The following is a 20593-nucleotide window of genomic DNA, read 5'->3' on the forward strand; positions in this document are numbered from 1 at the left end:
GAACGAGCCTGGGTAGGCTATAATTGTTCAAAAGCCGTCGATCTAATGTTACAATATTTACACTGATTTCTTTCATTTTTCTTTTCAGATTTAGAAGCGTGCCCTTAACGGGTGAACATAAAAAATTGAAATACATGTACATGTATATATTTTGAAATATGTCATATTTGCGTCCCAACAATCCGACGCTGTTTAGGGCTTTGGTAGTGCTGCTCATCAGTTGTGTACTAATATTGATTGTTTATAATATGGTTTCACTTCTGGGACCGCATTTTCTACGCTTAAATAATGCTGCTCAGTACAATCACAGTAACAACGACATTTACACTCGCCAAACCAACACAGATCTCCGGACGTCAAACATTAGCAAAATGGAAAGTATCTACGATTATGAAGACACAGAAATGTCGAAATTTCGTTATCGAAAAACTGTGTTCAGTAATTCGAACGGATCAGATATATGTTCAAGGATAATATCGGGGCAAGATAACATTAACAAGACACGTGTGGCATCGTTAAATACGTTCTTAAAATCAAAGATTTTAAAGGACAACGCTTTCAACGGACTCACGAAAAACTGTACACAATTTAAGCAAGAAAGGGGTTACTTTAAGCCAGTAACATTAGAAGAAAGGGAATTTCCACTCGCGTATGGGATATACATGTACAAATCGGTTTCACAGGTTGAACAGTTATTGCGGACAATTTATTATCCACAAAATACATACTGCATACACGTCGACAGCAAGGCATCAGCTGTAATCCATCGAGCAGTACAGGCGATTACAAAATGTTTCGACAATGTGTTCGTACCCTCTCGTCTTGCTAAGGTCACGTGGTGTTCCATCGAAGTTGTCCGCGCAGAAATCAACTGTTTGACGGATTTAGAAGAGCGAAGTAAAACCTGGAAATATTACCTAAACTTGAGTGGACAAGAATTTCCTCTTAAAACAAATCGTGAAATTGTTCAGATTTTGAATGAATTTCAAGGAAAGAATATTATTCGTAGCTCTATACAGAAATTATATGCATACAGACAAAAGTGTTCATACTTTGTCTCGAAAGGAAGAGCTAGGAACTCAAAAATACCAAAAACTGAACCCAAACCTTTTGACGGACCCATCTTTAAAGGTGAACTTCACGTTGCGTTGACAAGGGAATTCGTCAACTTTGTTCTTCATTCCAAGATAGCACGCAATTTGTTTGTCTGGCTAAATGACACTCTCTGCCCTGACGAACACTTTTATCAGACTCTGAGTAGACTGCCTGGTGTACCCGGAGGTCGTGAATTTGTGAAGATAGACAGGGTCATTGATCAGATCGTAAGAGCCAAAATATGGAGTGGTAAGTGTAATGGAAAATTAGTACGTCAAATCTGTGTGTATGGCTGGAAGGATCTACCAAATTTAGTTAGGAGACCACATTTATTTGCCAACAAGTTCCATGCAAATTTTGACAGTGTTACACTTGCATGTTTGGAAGAATTAATCTACAATCGTACATACAGCCCTATCAAACTCAATCTCCCATTCTATAAAAACTTCTCTACAACATTCGAAACCGGGCTTCCGGTTTTAAAAGGACCAGACTGGCTACTAGACACTGACAGTCTGTGAGACACGTCGTGTCGGGGCACTCAAACTTACCAACCAATGCCCCTGAGGACGGAGCGGCGCCACGAGCAGTCTATAACTTGATAAACCTGCCATTTCTGTGTCGAAGATTATAGGGTTTTGGGTCTTCTGTAAATGTATTTTGTAAAATTTGCTCTTTTTGAAATTGTGAAGTTTCATTTCATTTCATGTTGTACACAGTGTTTCATTTCATTTCAAGTTCTACATAGTGTTTCGTTTCAAGTTCTACATAGTGTTCATTTCATTTCAAGTTCTACATAGTGTTCATTTCAAGTTCTACATAGTGTTTCATTTCATTTCAAGTTATACATAGTGTTCATTTCATGTACTATTTTTACTGTATAACATTTATTTTAAAGCTGCATTACCTGCTACTGGAACGGGTTTTTTTCAACTGTTTTGTTTAGGTATAAGGATTTAATCATGATATTGTACACACCCTGAACAGCATTGAATCCCCGTGGGTGAATATATTTGAATAGCTGTACACACAGTAAATCGAATCAATTTGATTTCTGGGTCCGTACCCTAAAATCAATGTCCTGAATGCAGTCTCGATTTCAACCTATAACTGTACTACTGTGGATAAAACCGACCTCTAATTAACATCTACAATTTCTAATTATGGGCATTTTTTCCATTTTCAGTGAATATATTGTTGGCTGTCTGATTGAACAAATAATACTCCAGATACAGCTGGTGTAGTTTTAAAGAATTGATACACTTATCTTTTCTCTGTATTTCTAACAAATAATTGAACGTCTAACAAGTACTAGTATGTATCAAATGTCTCAGTTATATAGATTTACTGTATTCAACATTTATAACACCATAGGGGGTTGCCGAACATAATTATCTGTCTTCGTAGACACAGAGACTGTAGCACTAAGTGTCACAATGAGAGAGGGGTGGTACATAGGAAAGTGAATGGATGTACAAAATACTAATAGCAAATCAAAACAATCTAAGCAACAATACGTACACCTGTCCCTGTGTCTGCTAAAACGTGCTAAATCAGAACACTTGTATGGCGCATATATTGATACATTTATAGTAACAGGATTCGTGTGATATTTTTGCATATATACATTTATAGTAGCAGGATTCGTGTGATATTTTCCTTGGGGAAAATCTAAGCAATAGTACGTACACCTGTCCCTGTGTCTATAGCCTGCTAAATCAGCAATTCCAAAGGTTCTAGGCTTTCCGGGTTTTCTGTATTTATGTATTCAGTAAAATTTTGTTTAGATAGTTAAACCCTCTCATCTGTGTTAGGCTTATGTTGGCAAATCATTTAATTTCATATTTCATCATTCAAGACGAGAAGAAAAGGTCGTATCAGATTCTAGATTTCGGTTATCAGGTAATCTTATAGTTTGGTTATCCATCCTTTCTGACTTCCGTCACCCTAGCTGTAGCAAGAGATGTCCAGTAGCAGAGTCTGGCTCACCCGAGAGTATACTGTAAGATATACGTCATGTCGTTCCGCCCTCACCGGCCTCCTCACACGAGTAAGTTGAGGTGTGAGGGCACCCCCTCACGGCGTATAGACTAACCCGAGCGTGGTAATCGTAAAGTTTCGATTACCCAGTCTCGCCGCAGATGGCTCACATCATGACTGAACAAGACTGTGGGGTCGCCGAAGTCAGAGAATCTGGATAGCCGAGACTCGTAATCCTATTGTTTTAGCTGTATTAGCATGTTGTTGAATATCTGAGTGATAATATTAACATTTTAATGTACAGCCCATTCTCAGTATGTCTTATTGGTTTCTACGTGGTTGTATTTAGTCTGTAAGGTACGCCGTGACGGGGCGCCCTCAAACATCTGAGAGGAGGCCGGTGAGGGCGAAACGTCACGACGTATCTTACAGTCTCGGTTCAGTCAGATAGTTAGCCTGCAGTCAGCACAGTAGGGAGTCATACAAAGCAAACAAAGATAAGCAGTCGTTTGGTTTTGAATGCCTCATTTGCATACAAGTCAGTGTTATTTTCAAACTCTAATAACATTTCACGGTGAATTTACAGAAACGTAATTTTTTCACGAGATTGTCAAGGACATTCAGAGGGTTCCATTGATGTATTTTTTGTGTGATATTACTATAAAGTAACTGGGTTCTTGTCGATTCAAAAAATCCTGTATGGTTACACCACCATGATCTCCAAACAATGTATTACTTTTTAGTGTTTCCATGTACTCCACTATTTCAAACTACCCATATAGTTAGAGGAACACTTCAACTACATTACCTATGAATGTCAATCCATTTAAGTTTGCGTGAGGGCCAAGTCCAACCTTTTTAGGTAGCAGTGCAGAGAGGTCACACTGTATCAATGAGTTTTCAGTGGTGGTGGGTGTTACGTAACAGCCACATTGGGGTCATCTCTGGTCATTTACTAAGGATTCTATTCTACTGCACACTTTTCTTACAGCTGATACTACATCTACAGTCAATATCATTTGTCCATGGTCGAGTTGTAGTTTCCCTTTTTTATATTATACAATTTCAACAGTTTTATCAACAATCTGTATAGGAATCAGGAGGGGTAAATGAGAAACTCACACTTAGTCAGTGTTGTGCATGTTTTTCTTCAATCCTTTACACAGTAATATATCATGGGACAAATGTTTGCGCATACTTCCACTTCACATAGTATAGCTGTATTTTGTTCTGTTTGACATAATATTTAACTTAAAAGGGGACTACTAAAGTGACCATAATAGGTGAGAATGGGGTTTGTAACAAGGATTTTGAAAGTATCAAAAAGTGTGTAATGGTACAATGATTAATAGTTGTTTCTCCATCTTTTAATTTCATGTCATTTATTGAGTTACAATCTTGAACTTGGTATGTTTTTACACGTTATTTTGACTTTTTCCAAACATTTCATTCCAAGCTGAGCTAAAGTAAAAAGACATGCAACACCAAAGCAGAATGCATACACAAGTATATCACATAAGGAAATACACATGTTTTACTTATAAACACTTGTTTATTTTTTAAATATATATTTTTAAAATCAATATTTACATATTATATAATCTCTGACTGCTCTTCATCACTATCTATGTTCATTTCTTCCAACACATTCTCTGGCCAATCCAATGAGAATGGGGTTTGTAACAAGGATTTTGAAAGTATCAAAATCTGAGAAAATGTCTGACTGAGTATATATTTCCTTGTGGCCAATCTTGAAAACTTTAATAATCTTACGATTTGCTTTACCCATCTTCGTGATTGGTACAATAGTACCATTGAAATAGAAAAACTTGCCATGTTTCACTATAAAAAAAACATAAACATATTACAAGTTACACACAAGGTTGAAATTTTGTTTTGAGAAATAATACAATTAAACTGCAACCACTTGTAATTGTATCAGAACAATGGCAAATAGCAAACCCATATTAATAATCATATAACTTCTACCTTCTTTAATGCATTTTTTGTTGTTTGTAATGTTAAACTTTGTATGGTTTTGTTTTATTTGGATTTTGTTATGTATGTGATCGAGTGTATCACCCCAAAAAAGTTTTAAAATAAATGAAATAATCACAATTAAATAATAATATATAATAATGATGATGATAATAGACCTCAGCATTTCAGTCATTAATACACAATACAATAGCTCCCTTATTCTAATATACACAAGTACATTTAAACCCACTTTCACTTGAATTTTTCACTTACACTTACGTATAATCGCAACCTATAAAGTATTAGTTAGGTTTACATGTACAGCCTGGAATGTCAAAGTTACACGACATGAACAGCAACTGTTGGATATCCAATGTACATGCTTCTCTTTTTCTAAAACAAAACTACAATAGTTACAAATGTCCTAATACGAACAGCAAGAAAGAAATGTTTGAACATTGACCACTGCATTGAGTTTTCAAATAATTATGTACATTGGAGCTAATACATCCATGGTACAACGTAACACTGGATTTTACCGTGTGCTTTCGAGTCATGCCAGGCTTTGAAAACCAGAACATCATTCGTTTCGTACTGATACAAAAATTCCACACCGATCACAGTTATTGTTACTCCACTTATAAATGCAATCTCACTTTTACCCGTCACTTACCAGTTTCACGGGAAGAGCTGTGTAATTTTCGGTTGACCCGTCCGTCTGCCTTTCAAGATCGCTCGGACTGACTGGTTCCCGCAATAATAACGCATGGCCATGACAACCTCGTTCATGTAGTATTTTAAATAAAGCTTATAATTACAACCGTAACGCATTTGATTACACAAATATATATTAAGTAGACTATTTTTGTAAAAGTGTTCATCAAAGAGTATTTCTTTGGTACGATTTCTTTCACTAACCCTTTAACCTCGACAACAGATATAAACTTGTAATTTCCACAGTTGGAACGAGTCAGCGTATGACGTCATAAAATAACAAGGTTGACCTAGTTAACGCGTCCGCTTCTTGTGCTAGGCTTGTGACGGAGGGTCGATTTCGCCGTCGATTTTCTCCGTTGTTTCGAGCCCCCACTACAGGAGACTTTACAGTTCTGTTTTTGAAGACATGTAAAAATGGAATTTGAACTTTTTTATCGTATTTTTTGTGCGTGAACCATAGGTCCTTCATCCGAACTCGTGATAGCAGAATCACATTTTCTAAAGACTGTTACGGTAAAACTTCGTAAAAAATTCGACACATGAAGACGGTACTATTGTAAATATATTGTGAAAGTTTCGAGCTGGTATCTCTCTTAGAAATATCGAAAATGCTCTTTTGAAATCTTTGAGTTTAGCGTGAGTGAGCGTTCACTGTGGCGGTTAATTTCAAATTAATTCGTTTGATCTTGCCGGCCATTTCCGCAGGCTAGCGATCCGACTGGTTGTATTAAATACACAGCAATTGAACACTTACATGGAAAGGACTTTATATTATTGTGCTGTTCATAGTTTCCTTTTTATCTGTGTGATGTTGAAGTTTTTACCTTCTGTAAGGAAGGTGATAATATACCGATGAAGTCTGTGTGTCTGTGTGTGCGCGCGCGTGTGCGTGTGCGTGTGCGTGCGTTTGTGTGTGTGTGTGTGTGTGTGTGTGTGTGTGTGTGTGTGTGTGTGTGTGTGTGTGCGTTTGTGTGTGTCACGATTTCCGGAAAAACGGCTGCATCAATTCAAACGAAATTTCATAGACATCTTCCTTAGGGTAATGGCAATAACTGATTAGGTTCTAGTAATAATCCGATGAATATTAATGACAAATTTGAGTGAGTAATTAATCGATCGAACGAGTATAAAGTTGGCGTCAGATTCAGATTCAGGTAGCATTATCTTATGAATGTTATATTGAGTGTCAGATGGCCTCAGATCCGAAGACACCCGACGTACTCAAACCTGAAATAATATACTATTAACTTTCATTGGGATTTGACAAATCACAGATATAGAGCTAAATTTCGTTCCTTACGGAAGGCATTCAGTTTAAATCTGGTAGATAATGTAATTATTATGCAAATAAAATATCGTTGTTCCTTGAAAAACGATTATTAGTTATGGGCCCTATTACCTTTACACCTGTTGTTGCTGATGATGATGTTGTTGCTGATGATGATGATGATGATGATGATTATGATGATGATGATGATGATGATGATGAGGATGATGATGATGATGATGATGATGAGGATGATGATGATGATGATGATGATGATGATGTTGTTGTTGTTGTTGTTGTTGTTGTTGTTGTTGTTGTTGTTGTTGTTGTTGTTGGAGTTTTTTATTCAGTAGCACATCCACTGGAAGTAGTTCTTTCCCACTCGACACTTTATCCTCATTCAAAATCAAAGAGAAATATCCCTTGTTTGGAATTTAAACTTCGGCAAGTTTTTTTTCCAATATGCAACGTTTTGCCCTTAGCCTCAATGCCAATTAGAAGATCTGGTGCCGCAACTATGCTGAATAAAGATGTACTGATTCTAGCATCTATCTTAGTCTGAGTACCATTTGTACAACCACCACTATCAACCTTACCGAGCAGGTATCAATGGTTATACAAACTCTTGAGAATAATAATCAACATCTAATGGAAACACTGTCATCATCCACCACAAGTTTTTAAAGGCGTTCCCCGGCTTGAAGCACAATAATTGAAATTATATGAATCGGTTTCCATCGTCGGCAGAGTAGACGGTTTCCGAATACTGCCGAAGTTAACCGGAAACCACTGACCTCACTTGGTTGGCGTGGTGCATGCTGGGAAGTAAAGTGGCCATTTTGTACATTGAGCTAAACTTCCGCATTTCCTGTTCAACTTTAATTCCCATCCAAACCGGCAAGAAAAATGGCTGGGCGAATGCCAGCCGTAGTCATTGATAATGGCACAGGGTAAGTTTACTAAGTTATTTTTACAATTTTTACTCTGAACATGAACTCGTCACAAATCCTTCGCTAAGTGTAATGTCGTGGAATGGAATGGGTGTGTACAGTGCTGTTGGTTCACAACTTCCGTCTTCCAATCAAGTTCCCCCCGAGTTTGATTGTCCATATATTTATAGAAAGGAAACCCGAAGGGAGGAATTATGTTCATAGTTAGTAATTAATGACTATGTTAGGTTTGTTTTACTGATAAGTTGCTGGAAAGGCTTTAATTTCAATTGCATAAAAATTAAAACGGTGTGTGTCCTCGTCGTGAAAGGGCGTCGACATCGAAACCTGTCCATTTCCTGGCCCAGTCCTCTGCTCATACACTTAACTCAATATCGCAACCATGTATGAAGTATAAAACACGGTATTCCTAAATATAATGGCTCGTGCACGGTCAGTGCTATGAATTGGTGGCTACTAATGCTAGAGCAGTATTCTTCCAGGTTGGTGTGTTTTATGCTGACGGCAATGAAGCACACAATGTGTGCGTTCTTATTCAAACATTGACAATAGCAGTAAGAATACCTAACTGTAAAGAGTATAATAGGTGACATTTACACTTTTATAAACTCTATAGTTCTCTTCTTCATCAAGATTTTTCCTTTTTCTTATAGCTATACAAAGATGGGTTATGCTGGAAACACAGAGCCTCAGTATATTGTACCTTCAGGTAACCAATGTATTCCTTGCTTGTAATCATTTCAGTAAAGTCATCAGAATTAGAAACACTTTACTTTAAGGAATCAGACAGGAAAATACAGTTACTTTGGAATGGTAAACTGGAAACGAATATGACATTGTGATCTGTGGATAACACAACCACACCCCCCTCACACTCTCAGAGTTGAACGACATTTTAAAGGGGTTCCTGTAAAGAGAAACTGGCGATTTTTTGTTGACATGATTTTGGTGTGCATGGTTAAAAAAAAGTAGTTTCATGGTGATTTATTTTAGCAAACAACACACCAACAAAATAGTGAAAATTCATATCTTCCAAGTTTCTACCGCAAATACAGTACAGATGTTTCATCCGTCTTGCATGAATGGGCAGAATCAATCAAGGTTGTCATTTGTTGTGCAGATTTTCTACAAGTAGAAAGATAACAATTTATCAGTTTACCTCTGTTACATTTATAGCCATTGCCGTAAAAGAGTCTGCCAAAATTGGAGATCAGTCTCAGAGACGACTAGGTCGTGGTGTCGATGATTTAGATTTTTACATCGGAGATGAAGCAATAGACAGACCCACCTATGCTACAAAGGTAAAATGCTGGCCTAACTACACTTGTCATGTCTGTTGTGAGCTAGAGGTTTATGTTCACAAAATCAAAGGCAACTACATAAATAACAATTTGCCTTGGGTTTCAAAACTATCAAAGTACTAGTTGTTTATTCCTTTCATTTGTAGTACCATATTCGACATTCGATAATTTTTTGTTCTTCATTTGGACTAACCCAATTCAACATGTTGCAATCCTACTTTCTTTTGTAATACCCAATGTGACACAGTATTATCTATTTTTCTTTTGTAGTACCAAATTTGGCACTGTACATTTTTTTTTCACTTGTACCAAATTCAGCACTATATTCTTATTTTCATTTGTAGTACCCAATTCGATATGATATATTTTTGATTTCATTTGTCATACCCAATTCCATATGATATATTTTTGTTTTTATTTGTAGTACCCAATTCGATATGATATATTTTTGTTTTCATTTGTCGTACTCAATTTGATATGATATATTTTTGTTTTCATTTGTAGTACCCAATTCAATATGATATATTTTTTTATTTCATTTGTAGTACCCAATTCGACATGGTATAGTTGAAGATTGGGATCTCATGGAAAGATTCTATGAACAGGCAATTTTTAAATATCTGAGGGCAGAACCTGAAGATCACTACTTCCTTTTGGTAGGTATACAAGTGTAACTCCATTTTAGTCAATAACTATAAATTTGGCTGCTATATAATCATCGACTGCTTTGTGTTGCACAAAGACACAGCTTAGTACCAGTAGTGGTCTGTCAGAATGAGTTATACATGTTCATGTATTTTGTTAAGGCTGGTATGAAAGTCAAATCTGTCTTTTTTACAAGAGGTAGGTTTAGTTCCCATCAAATTCATGATACAAGGTATGGAAACCAACTTGTAGTGAGTGTTACCAGGTTTCCTGCAACTTTCACTGTGATTCCCCACTAAATAATTGTATGAAAACCAAGCGAGTTTAATCCGATTTTCCCCTACTTTCACCTCGATGCCCACCAAATTAGCGTACTACAAATTATGCAAGTATTATTTGTTTCCCAACTGTTATAAGGGATACAAAAGATACCGATGGTTGGAAAATTTTAAGTTAACAAACTGACATGTTTATTTTCTCCATCAGACTGAACCCCCTCTTAATACACCAGAAAACAGAGAATATACTGCAGAAATTATGTTCGAGTCTTTCAACGTCCCTGGTTTATATATTGCTGTGCAGGTAAGTGGACTGGTACTATTTATTTCATTTGCATACAATGGTGTTGAGAAGACAACACCATTGAGAAATATTGTGTATGAGAACACGACAATATCACTGAAATAAGAAAACCTCTTTTAAAGGATTACACCGTGGATAGGAATGCATTGGCTGGCATGATCATGAAGACATTTTTACACAGATAACCTGTATGGGACAACTTCATTGAAAGGCAGATGATGATAGGTTATCATATGCGACAACATCCAGGAACATTTCTACGTGATACAAGTTACATTATGTATTTGTTGTTTAATAGGGACAGCAGGGATGTAGATAAGGGCCGATAGCCATCACCAAAAACACTGGCTATGCTGCAATGTTTTAAAAGTTCTTTCTTTCGACAAATATATATCCATTGATGGGCAGATGCACAGGTCTCATTCCTAGATATCACTGTCTACTTTTCACGTTTGACTGGCTACTTTTTAACATTAGCTATATCCGTGGATGTACAGTGTACTGAGTTACACACATAGTCAGAACTGGAAATGAACAAGAAGGTTACCTGTTTGTAAGTCACATATCCTGACAATGTGTTCACGTTATTTTCTTCTTTGTAGGCTGTACTTGCACTGGCAGCTTCATGGACATCTAGGCAAGTTGGTGAACGTACACTGACTGGTACTGTTATAGATAGTGGTGATGGAGTAACACATGTGGTACCAGTGGTAGGTGTTGGATTTATATTTTAAGCAACTGTGTCTTGTCTCACTCCAACAGATACATGTTAGTGGGTCCAATGAACATTGTATTGTGGTAAGTTCATGGCGTTGAAAAAATACATACATCCATTTGCACACACATACATGCAGATACACTCATACAGAGACATACTTATGTACGTATGTACACACACACACACACACACACACACACCTTAACTTATACTTGGTATGTGCTGACCTTGATACAGAAGGATATGGAAAAGACATCGTGCATGCCTTCAAATAGGCGTAGGTTCCAGGCTAACATTGTTAACTTTATGTTGATTATTGTCTTGTCTTTTCTCAGGCTGAAGGCTATGTGATTGGAAGTTGTATTAAACACATACCCATTGCTGGCCGTGATATCACTTTCTTTATTCAACAACTGCTCAGAGAAAGAGAAGTGGGAATTCCCCCAGAACAATCTTTGGAGACAGCCAAAGCAATCAAGGTAAGGTCAAATTCGCAACCTTGAAAACTAACTTTTACAATTTTCCATTTTGATTACCCGGATTAGCTTGTTGTGAATATTTGTATTTCTTTATGCCTGTCCAGTGAAATATTTACAGTTGTGACATATTTAGTACAACTGAATTACACAAACTATAGACATGGTAATCTGACTGTCAAAAATGTTGCAAAGTGACTGTCAAGGTTACAAGGTGACTGACTAAGTTGTTAGAAAGTGACTGTCAAGGTTGTTACACAGTGACTGTCAAAGTTGTTACAAAGTGACTCAAAGTTGTTACAAAGTGACTCTTTCAAAACTGTAACAATATGTGTGTATGTCAAAGTTGTTACAGAGTGTCTTTCTGTGGAAGCTGTGACAAATTTTCCATCAGTCAAATTTGTCACAAAATATCTGCTTGTCAAAGCTGTTACAAAGTGTGGGTGTGAAATGTCTGTAATATAGAGTTAATGGTAAGCATTTTCATTATAGTAATGTTTATTAGTAATTTTAATGGTCTCCCAATGTTTCATATTTCAGGAACGATGGGGTTACATTTGTCCAGACATTGTCAAGGAGTTTACCAAATATGATACTGATCCTGGTAAATGGATGAAGAAGTATGAAAGCCAAAATGCTATCACAAAACAACTATTTTCTGTTGATGTGGGTTATGAAAGATTTCTTGGACCCGAAATATTCTTTCATCCAGAGGTAAGTTTATTTTTTCCACTGTGTGTCAATATCGTTAACTCTTCAGGCAGCTGCAGGTGTTGTTTACTTGTAAACATGTCACAGGATTACACCAGAATATACATATGGTGACTGTGATATTTAGACTATGATCCTTTGATCCTCAAATATGACTCTGGTAATCGAGCCTTCAGTTAACTGCAAACTAAATCTATTGTTCGTCAATGTGGTAGATTACACAAGTGGGTGATAGTGGTTCCTCTGTTGTGTGATTGTAATCACCCTGTGATCAAGATAGTGTGAACATTGGAAGTACTAAAACAGTACACTGCAAGTTTGTATGAAGCTCTGTGACACCACTCTACTAAGACTATGATTAAACCAACGTCCATTCAATAACTTATGACCATTGTATCAACATGTTGCAGCAATAGTTTCAGTTTATGTCTATCTTAGTAAACCACAGGCTCAATTACCAGAGCAATACCAATACAAATGTCCAACATGTGTATAAGACATGTATGTTTATGTGGCATGCAGGCAGTGTACATGAACAAGTATAATAGTTATTAGTACATACATGTAATCGAAAATTGTGATTTTCACAAGATTTTGACAATCATATTGTGTAAACATTACAAAGCCCTGTCTCCATGGGTCTTATCCCTGCCTTTACTCATACATTATGTGAATACAACTTACTTTATACTACGCTCTGTGAGTCAGATGTTTCACTGGCTGGGGTACTATAGGAAGGCCTGGGTAACCCTGGGATAGACTGTGGACTGACTGGGACAGCCTGAACAGTTCCCCATGATGTGATAGCAAGCGTTCAACAAAACCCTGTTACGTAGTCTCAAGCCTGAATGGAGTTCTGTACAGATGTGTGTATATGTGTGCCTGGGTGACACCAGGATAGCCTGTGGACTGACTGAGACCACCTTGACAGTTCCACAGCAATGTGATATAGAGTGTGCAACATAGCCCTGTCCCAAACCTGAATGGAACTCTGTAGAATTGTGTGTATACATGTGTATGTCTCTGCATAAGACAAAGGTTTGAAACAGTTCCCAGCACAGAAACTCTTTTTTAAAGGAATCTGAATTGAAGCCATGTCCTTTGAATATTATACTTAATATTTACTTACTGATTTTATTCATCTAGTTTTCTAACCCAGACTATTCTACTCCAATATCAACTGTTGTGGATGACGTTATCCAGAATTGTCCCATTGATACAAGAAGACCGTTATACAAGGTAAGACATAAAAAAAAATTGTGTGGTTCCTATTACATTCAATTTTAAAATAGGTGGGGTAGGTAGATTTTTTATTTTATTTTATTCTATATATTTCTTCATGTGTGAGAGTCTAGTTCAGGTTTTCCATTGTTTTCCAAATGGTCTCTGTGTTGTTTATTTCTTCCTATCAGATGTACAGCTATTACAGATTGGAAGAATAGTTTTATAATGTCTTTTTAAGTTGATATCACTGTCCGCACCCACTATTTCTTGTGAGACTTCACGATTTTATTATTATTTTTCTCGAATATACATAAAAAAAAGTTTAGGGTCGGTGTGAAAACTAGGTGCGGTTGGGTAACCGGAACCAACAACTTTTTTTATTTGGCCTAAATACAGTGATTGCAAAGACTTGCTATAGATTATCTATATAATAAAAATACCATGCAAAAGTCAACTTACTGTGTTTTAACAGAAAATTTGGGATTTATACCCAGCTTGTTGTATGTCACAACCACCTCTACATGGATGTCATCAAACTTGTTGTTGTCTTCAACATAATGTATCTATCGGCTAGTAGTGACAAAGGCCCCTTAGGTCACTCATATTTTCCATGGCTGATGAATGAAGAAAAATATTGGGGAATAATACCTAATGTATTTCGCCACTTTTTGTCACAGAATGTTGTGTTATCTGGAGGGTCAACTATGTTCCGCGACTTTGGACGCAGACTACAACGTGACTTGAAACGTGTGGTTGAGTATCGGCTAAAGGTCAGCGAAGAACTTAGTCAAGGCAGGATAAAGGTAAGTTGTACCACATACTGCACACACACACATACATACACAGACACACACACACACACACACACACACACACACACACACACACACAGACACTCACACACATAGATACATACACATAAACATACATACACTCACTCACACATACATACATACACAGACACACATGCATGCTCGCACTCACACACATACATACATACATACATACATACATACATACATACATACATACATACATACATACATACATACATACATACATACATGGACAGGCAGACAGACACACAAAGACATCCTGATACCAATATACATGGTCTGTTGCAACTATAAACCTGTGTATCTGTATACCTTATTCTGACACAAAAAAGTACTTAACATTAATTCTTTGTAAATCTTTGAGATTTGATAAATATGGCAAATGCAGAATTTGCCATAAAGCTCAAGAACAGCTCAAGAATCACTTTCCAATAAGGCTGGCACCCAGCTGGTGCTGACATTGATTATCTACTGGAAGGATGAATGTGGTGAGCTTGTAAGAAACTTGCAACATCGCTAAATTTTAACCGATTATTGTTACCTTCCTGTGACAGCCAAAACCCATAGATGTACAAGTTATATCTCATCATATGCAAAGGTATGCTGTATGGTTTGGAGGCAGTATGCTGGCATCAACTGTAAGTACCAGATACACAATTCACATAGAGCTTGACAAGAATTCTATACCACCTTGGCACATCATAAAATGAGCAATCATTCCATTTCTTAGTCCACACAATGATGACTTCCATTCCTTGCATTACACATGCCTATAACTACAGGCACACATGAGAATTAGTCGACCTTCGTGTTCTATTTTGACCTGCTAGCTAATAGATAAAATGGTACCAAGAATTCAATGCTTTTGTTCTGTGCTTCAAAATTAAACAAATTCAGATAATTGGTATTTTTGTAGTGCCCAGAGAGTAAATGTACTACTATGTTGGGTCCTATCTGTCAGTCTGTGTGTCCATTATCATATGTATCTCAGACATGCATGGTATGATTTCAACCAAACCTGGCACAAATATCAGATGTCATAGTAGACATGCATGTCGCTTTGTTTCACGACCCTTGTGATAATAGCTGAATGGCGGCTATATTTGTTGCAAACATTCAGATTTTGTCCAGTGACTATAAATAGACCCCTCATTTGAGTGTCTCCACCCACATTATCCGTACTGCTGAGACTTGATATTTGATCTTGACCCCTATGTTCAAGGTCACATAACCAAAAGCTTTCAAAGTGTATATGTACACATCTGACATGCATGTGCTGAATTCAAGAGTAGTAAAAAATATGAGAGTGCAGCCACATCTTTTCATTTACCCCTTGTCACCATTTCACTTTCTTCTGTATGACATAACAATGTGACTTTAGGACTCTGTTATTACATTAGGTCAGTTACCAACATGTGGTGTGTAGGATCTCATAAAACACCATTTTATGCAGGGCGGTGCACTATAGTGCCATCTGTGTTAAACATCACAACACATGCAGATTTCAACCAAACCTGGCACAAATGTCAGATATGTTCAATATGTACATCTTTTTATTTTGTGACACACACATGATAGTATAACTGAATGGCAACCCTCTTTGTCATGAAATTCAGATTATGAATTAGTAAGTTGAAATTTTGGGTACTCTGTCTCTGACAAAGACTTGTTATTTTAGCAGACAATCATGATGTGTTTTCTCTTGAGTTTTACTGCTACAAGCACTAGAGCTGCAACGGGAACATGATTTTGAAACCTTTTGAAACGAGTTAATTTGCTCAAATATGTCTACGGCATGAAACACCTTTAGCCTGCATTTGACCAAGTTTGTCTGAATTCTTTGTGTTTTTTCTTGCATTTCAGCCTGAATTTTACCAAGTTTGTCATACAAAGGCAGATTACGACGAACATGGTCCAAGCATCTGTCGACACAACCCAGTCTTTGGAACAATGGCATAGATGAATATATGGTATTATAGTCAGCCAAACTTTATGGATGAATAGCCTTCTTGAAGTCTTCAAATTCAAAATGACAAAACGGAGAATTCCTTTAAATTTTTATGGATATTATCAATACACCCTTCATATACTGTATATTTAAGAAACCAACCGTTGGAAAATCATGCTATGATTTGTTTTCACACAATTTAAAGAAGTTTAATTTCTCAAAAATTGACAAATCCACTTGATGTAGAGATGTACAATTGTTTCATACCAGAGATCATACAGATGATAATGATGCCGACAATTACAATAAGATATGTGGTTATTTTAAACCCCCTCCCATGTATTTTAGACAGCTATTTAGTACAAAAGTTTTGTAATATTTTGTAGAAGAATACACTGGAATTGGAATGTTAAATTTCTGTTTATATTCTTTGCGATGATAGCTATATGAAGAAGTGGGATTTTCACAACTGCTTTTTTGCAATTTAAGTCGAGCAGGTTACTGACGTTGTTTACCAGTAGGTTTAAGTTTTATGCGATACATGACTTCCTTGGTGTCTAAAAACAAATGTACTTACAACCTATAACACCAAAGTGAAGCATTCTCTGTATATACCACAATCGTTTATAGCATCCATATTAAGTGTAAAAGTATACTGTTTCATTTGCTAATTGACCACTTTAGAAAGGCCACATGTTGGGTTTGTAAATAAACCAATTGAAACAGTATACTTTTATACTTGATATGAATGCTATAAACGAGTGTAGCACATAGAGAAAGTGCTTTACTTCAGTGTTACTCATTGTAATATGAATGCTATAAATGAGTGTAGCACATAGAGAAAGTGCTTTACTTCAGTGTTACTCATTGTAATATGAATGCTATAAATGAGTGTAGCACATAGAGAAAGTGCTTTACTTCATTGTTACTCATTGTACAATAATAGTGCAAAGGATATGTTGAGAAATGTGTAACTGATTCCACATGAAATTGTGACACATTCACAGTAAATAAAACAATATACAATAGAGTCAGTGTTATTTACAGTTTGCAGTAGTACACCTCTTACCAGACAAGTTTTAGCAAGTTTCAAAAAAAAACTTTGAGTAACTTTGGTTAGAGTGCTTGGCAAAGGAACTTCCACATTTCGCGGTTTAAAATCCTCTGCATTGAAGGGTAGATGTCATTCACTCCAAGTTATGTACTTTCATGGAGTCACTGGCACACAATTTCTCAGTTGGCTGTGATCAGAAGGTCATTTACTACCATTTGCTTCACTGCCACCCAACTATTACAGCGAGATATTGACAGCCTTCCCTACCCAAGGTAGTGCAAAATGTTCCTTCAAGGGAGCAACAACAATGAACTGGATGCAGTCAGAGAGAATGAACCATTAAATACAAGCTCCGGAATGGACTGCATCCAGTTTCACTTGTTTCATGTACTACTATCAGTTCATCAATAGACCATCAACAGTGTACAACAGAAGTGCAAGTAAGGTTGAAAAACATCTGCAATGCACTCTAGAAGTTGGAGCACTTTGCCAATTTGTAAGTAAATGCTTGAACATCAGAAACAACTTAGTTGCTTCATTTTACACATCACTTCCCCTCACCATATGAAATACTCTGTAATATACAGATATAGAATATATACCCAGGACTTCATTTTGTTGAATTGTGTGGCTGTTTTCTTTATGCTTCTGTTAAGTACAGGGAACATTGCATTTCATATCCAGGAATTATATAGTAATCTTTGTATACAGCTGCAAAGAATGAAAAGCCTTACATTACAATAACACACGTCACATTGTCTGCGTTGAGAGACCCAAGGGTTGCGTATGTATTTCATTTGTAAGGTAGGATTAAAACATGGAAATAAAAAAGTATCTTTTCTTTGGGTATGTGCTGTTGATGTCTTTACTACCCAGAATATTACTAGCCCAGAGGGGCTACAGAAATTACCCTATATTAAAGGGGCAAGGTCAATAGTTCAAACTTAATTCTCTAAGTCGGACGTCTGACACCTCCTACCCCCACCTTAGTTGTGTGTGTGTGTGTGTGTGTGTGAATGACAAGTCAAGACAAGACATGAGACCTGATAAAGAGTCTTGTCTGTCTATCTGTGTGTGACAGTAATGACGTCACCTGTCCAGGCTTATCAGCCTGCCCTAATATGGAGAAAGGGAAATTAGACCACGCCCACTATGGCTTATCTGTCAGTCTATGGGTGACTTAAAGAAACGAAGTCAAAAACCACTGGGAAGAATATTTTATTATATCGGTAGGGATGTTGATTTCAGTTTCTAGTTGAGATGTGTTCAAGACAAAGTATACATAACTGCTAAGCGACAAGACCACGCCCATAGCAACTGCCAAATGATATTGCATATTGCAAAGGTAATAACAGTCGGATCGCTAGCCTGCGGAAATGGCCGGCAAGATCAAACGAATTAATTTGAAATTAACCGCCACAGTGAACGCTCACTCACGCTAAACTCAAAGATTTCAAAAGAGCATTTTCGATATTTCTAAGAGAGATACCAGCTCGAAACTTTCACAATATATTTACAATAGTACCGTCTTCATGTGTCGAATTTTTTACGAAGTTTTACCGTAACAGTCTTTAGAAAATGTGATTCTGCTATCACGAGTTCGGATGAAGGACCTATGGTTCACGCACAAAAAATACGATAAAAAAGTTCAAATTCCATTTTTACATGTCTTCAAAAACAGAACTGTAAAGTCTCCTGTAGTGGGGGCTCGAAACAACGGAGAAAATCGACGGCGAAATCGACCCTCCGTCACAAGCCTAGCACAAGAAGCGGACGCGTTAACTAGGTCAACCTTGTTATTTTATGACGTCATACGCTGACTCGTTCCAACTGTGGAAATTACAAGTTTATATCTGTTGTCGAGGTTAAAGGGTTAGTGAAAGAAATCGTACCAAAGAAATACTCTTTGATGAACACTTTTACAAAAATAGTCTACTTAATATATATTTGTGTAATCAAATGCGTTACGGTTGTAATTATAAGCTTTATTTAAAATACTACATGAACGAGGTTGTCATGGCCATGCGTTATTATTGCGGGAACCAGTCAGTCCGAGCGATCTTGAAAGGCAGACGGACGGGTCAACCGAAAATTACACAGCTCTTCCCGTGAAACTGGTAAGTGACGGGTAAAAGTGAGATTGCATTTATAAGTGGAGTAACAATAACTGTGATCGGTGTGGAATTTTTGTATCAGTACGAAACGAATGATGTTCTGGTTTTCAAAGCCTGGCATGACTCGAAAGCACACGGTAAAATCCAGTGTTACGTTGTACCATGGATGTATTAGCTCCAATGTACATAATTATTTGAAAACTCAATGCAGTGGTCAATGTTCAAACATTTCTTTCTTGCTGTTCGTATTAGGACATTTGTAACTATTGTAGTTTTGTTTTAGAAAAAGAGAAGCATGTACATTGGATATCCAACAGTTGCTGTTCATGTCGTGTAACTTTGACATTCCAGGCTGTACATGTAAACCTAACTAATACTTTATAGGTTGCGATTATACGTAAGTGTAAGTGAAAAATTCAAGTGAAAGTGGGTTTAAATGTACTTGTGTATATTAGAATAAGGGAGCTATTGTATTGTGTATTAATGACTGAAATGCTGAGGTCTATTATCATCATCATTATTATATATTATTATTTAATTGTGATTATTTCATTTATTTTAAAACTTTTTTGGGGTGATACACTCGATCACATACATAACAAAATCCAAATAAAACAAAACCATACAAAGTTTAACATTACAAACAACAAAAAATGCATTAAAGAAGGTAGAAGTTATATGATTATTAATATGGGTTTGCTATTTGCCATTGTTCTGATACAATTACAAGTGGTTGCAGTTTAATTGTATTATTTCTCAAAACAAAATTTCAACCTTGTGTGTAACTTGTAATATGTTTATGTTTTTTTTATAGTGAAACATGGCAAGTTTTTCTATTTCAATGGTACTATTGTACCAATCACGAAGATGGGTAAAGCAAATCGTAAGATTATTAAAGTTTTCAAGATTGGCCACAAGGAAATATATACTCAGTCAGACATTTTCTCAGATTTTGATACTTTCAAAATCCTTGTTACAAACCCCATTCTCATTGG

General features: G+C 36.6%; 2 protein-coding genes across 2 annotated transcripts; both read left to right on the plus strand.

Annotated features, from left to right (window-relative positions):
* The first annotated feature begins 371 nt into the window (after positions 1 to 371).
* On the plus strand, positions 372 to 1616 carry LOC144451038 (beta-1,3-galactosyl-O-glycosyl-glycoprotein beta-1,6-N-acetylglucosaminyltransferase 3-like). The gene has a single exon (XM_078141798.1). It carries the CDS (start codon positions 372 to 374, stop codon positions 1614 to 1616), a length of 1245 nt encoding a protein of 414 aa, XP_077997924.1.
* Positions 1617 to 7851: 6235 nt separating this feature from the next.
* LOC144450456 (actin-related protein 3) lies at positions 7852 to 18325 on the plus strand. The gene is made up of 12 exons (XM_078141068.1): positions 7852 to 7989; positions 8643 to 8698; positions 9166 to 9290; positions 9836 to 9946; positions 10422 to 10517; positions 11120 to 11227; positions 11571 to 11714; positions 12252 to 12425; positions 13569 to 13661; positions 14324 to 14449; positions 15037 to 15120; positions 16346 to 18325. Exons 1-12 carry the CDS (start codon positions 7946 to 7948, stop codon positions 16439 to 16441), a joined length of 1257 nt encoding a protein of 418 aa, XP_077997194.1. The 5' UTR covers positions 7852 to 7945; the 3' UTR covers positions 16442 to 18325.
* The last annotated feature ends 2268 nt before the right edge of the window (positions 18326 to 20593 follow it).

Source organism: Glandiceps talaboti, chromosome 20 (genome assembly GCF_964340395.1).
Source record: "Glandiceps talaboti chromosome 20, keGlaTala1.1, whole genome shotgun sequence".
NCBI classification, from domain to species: Eukaryota; Metazoa; Hemichordata; class Enteropneusta; family Spengelidae; genus Glandiceps; species Glandiceps talaboti.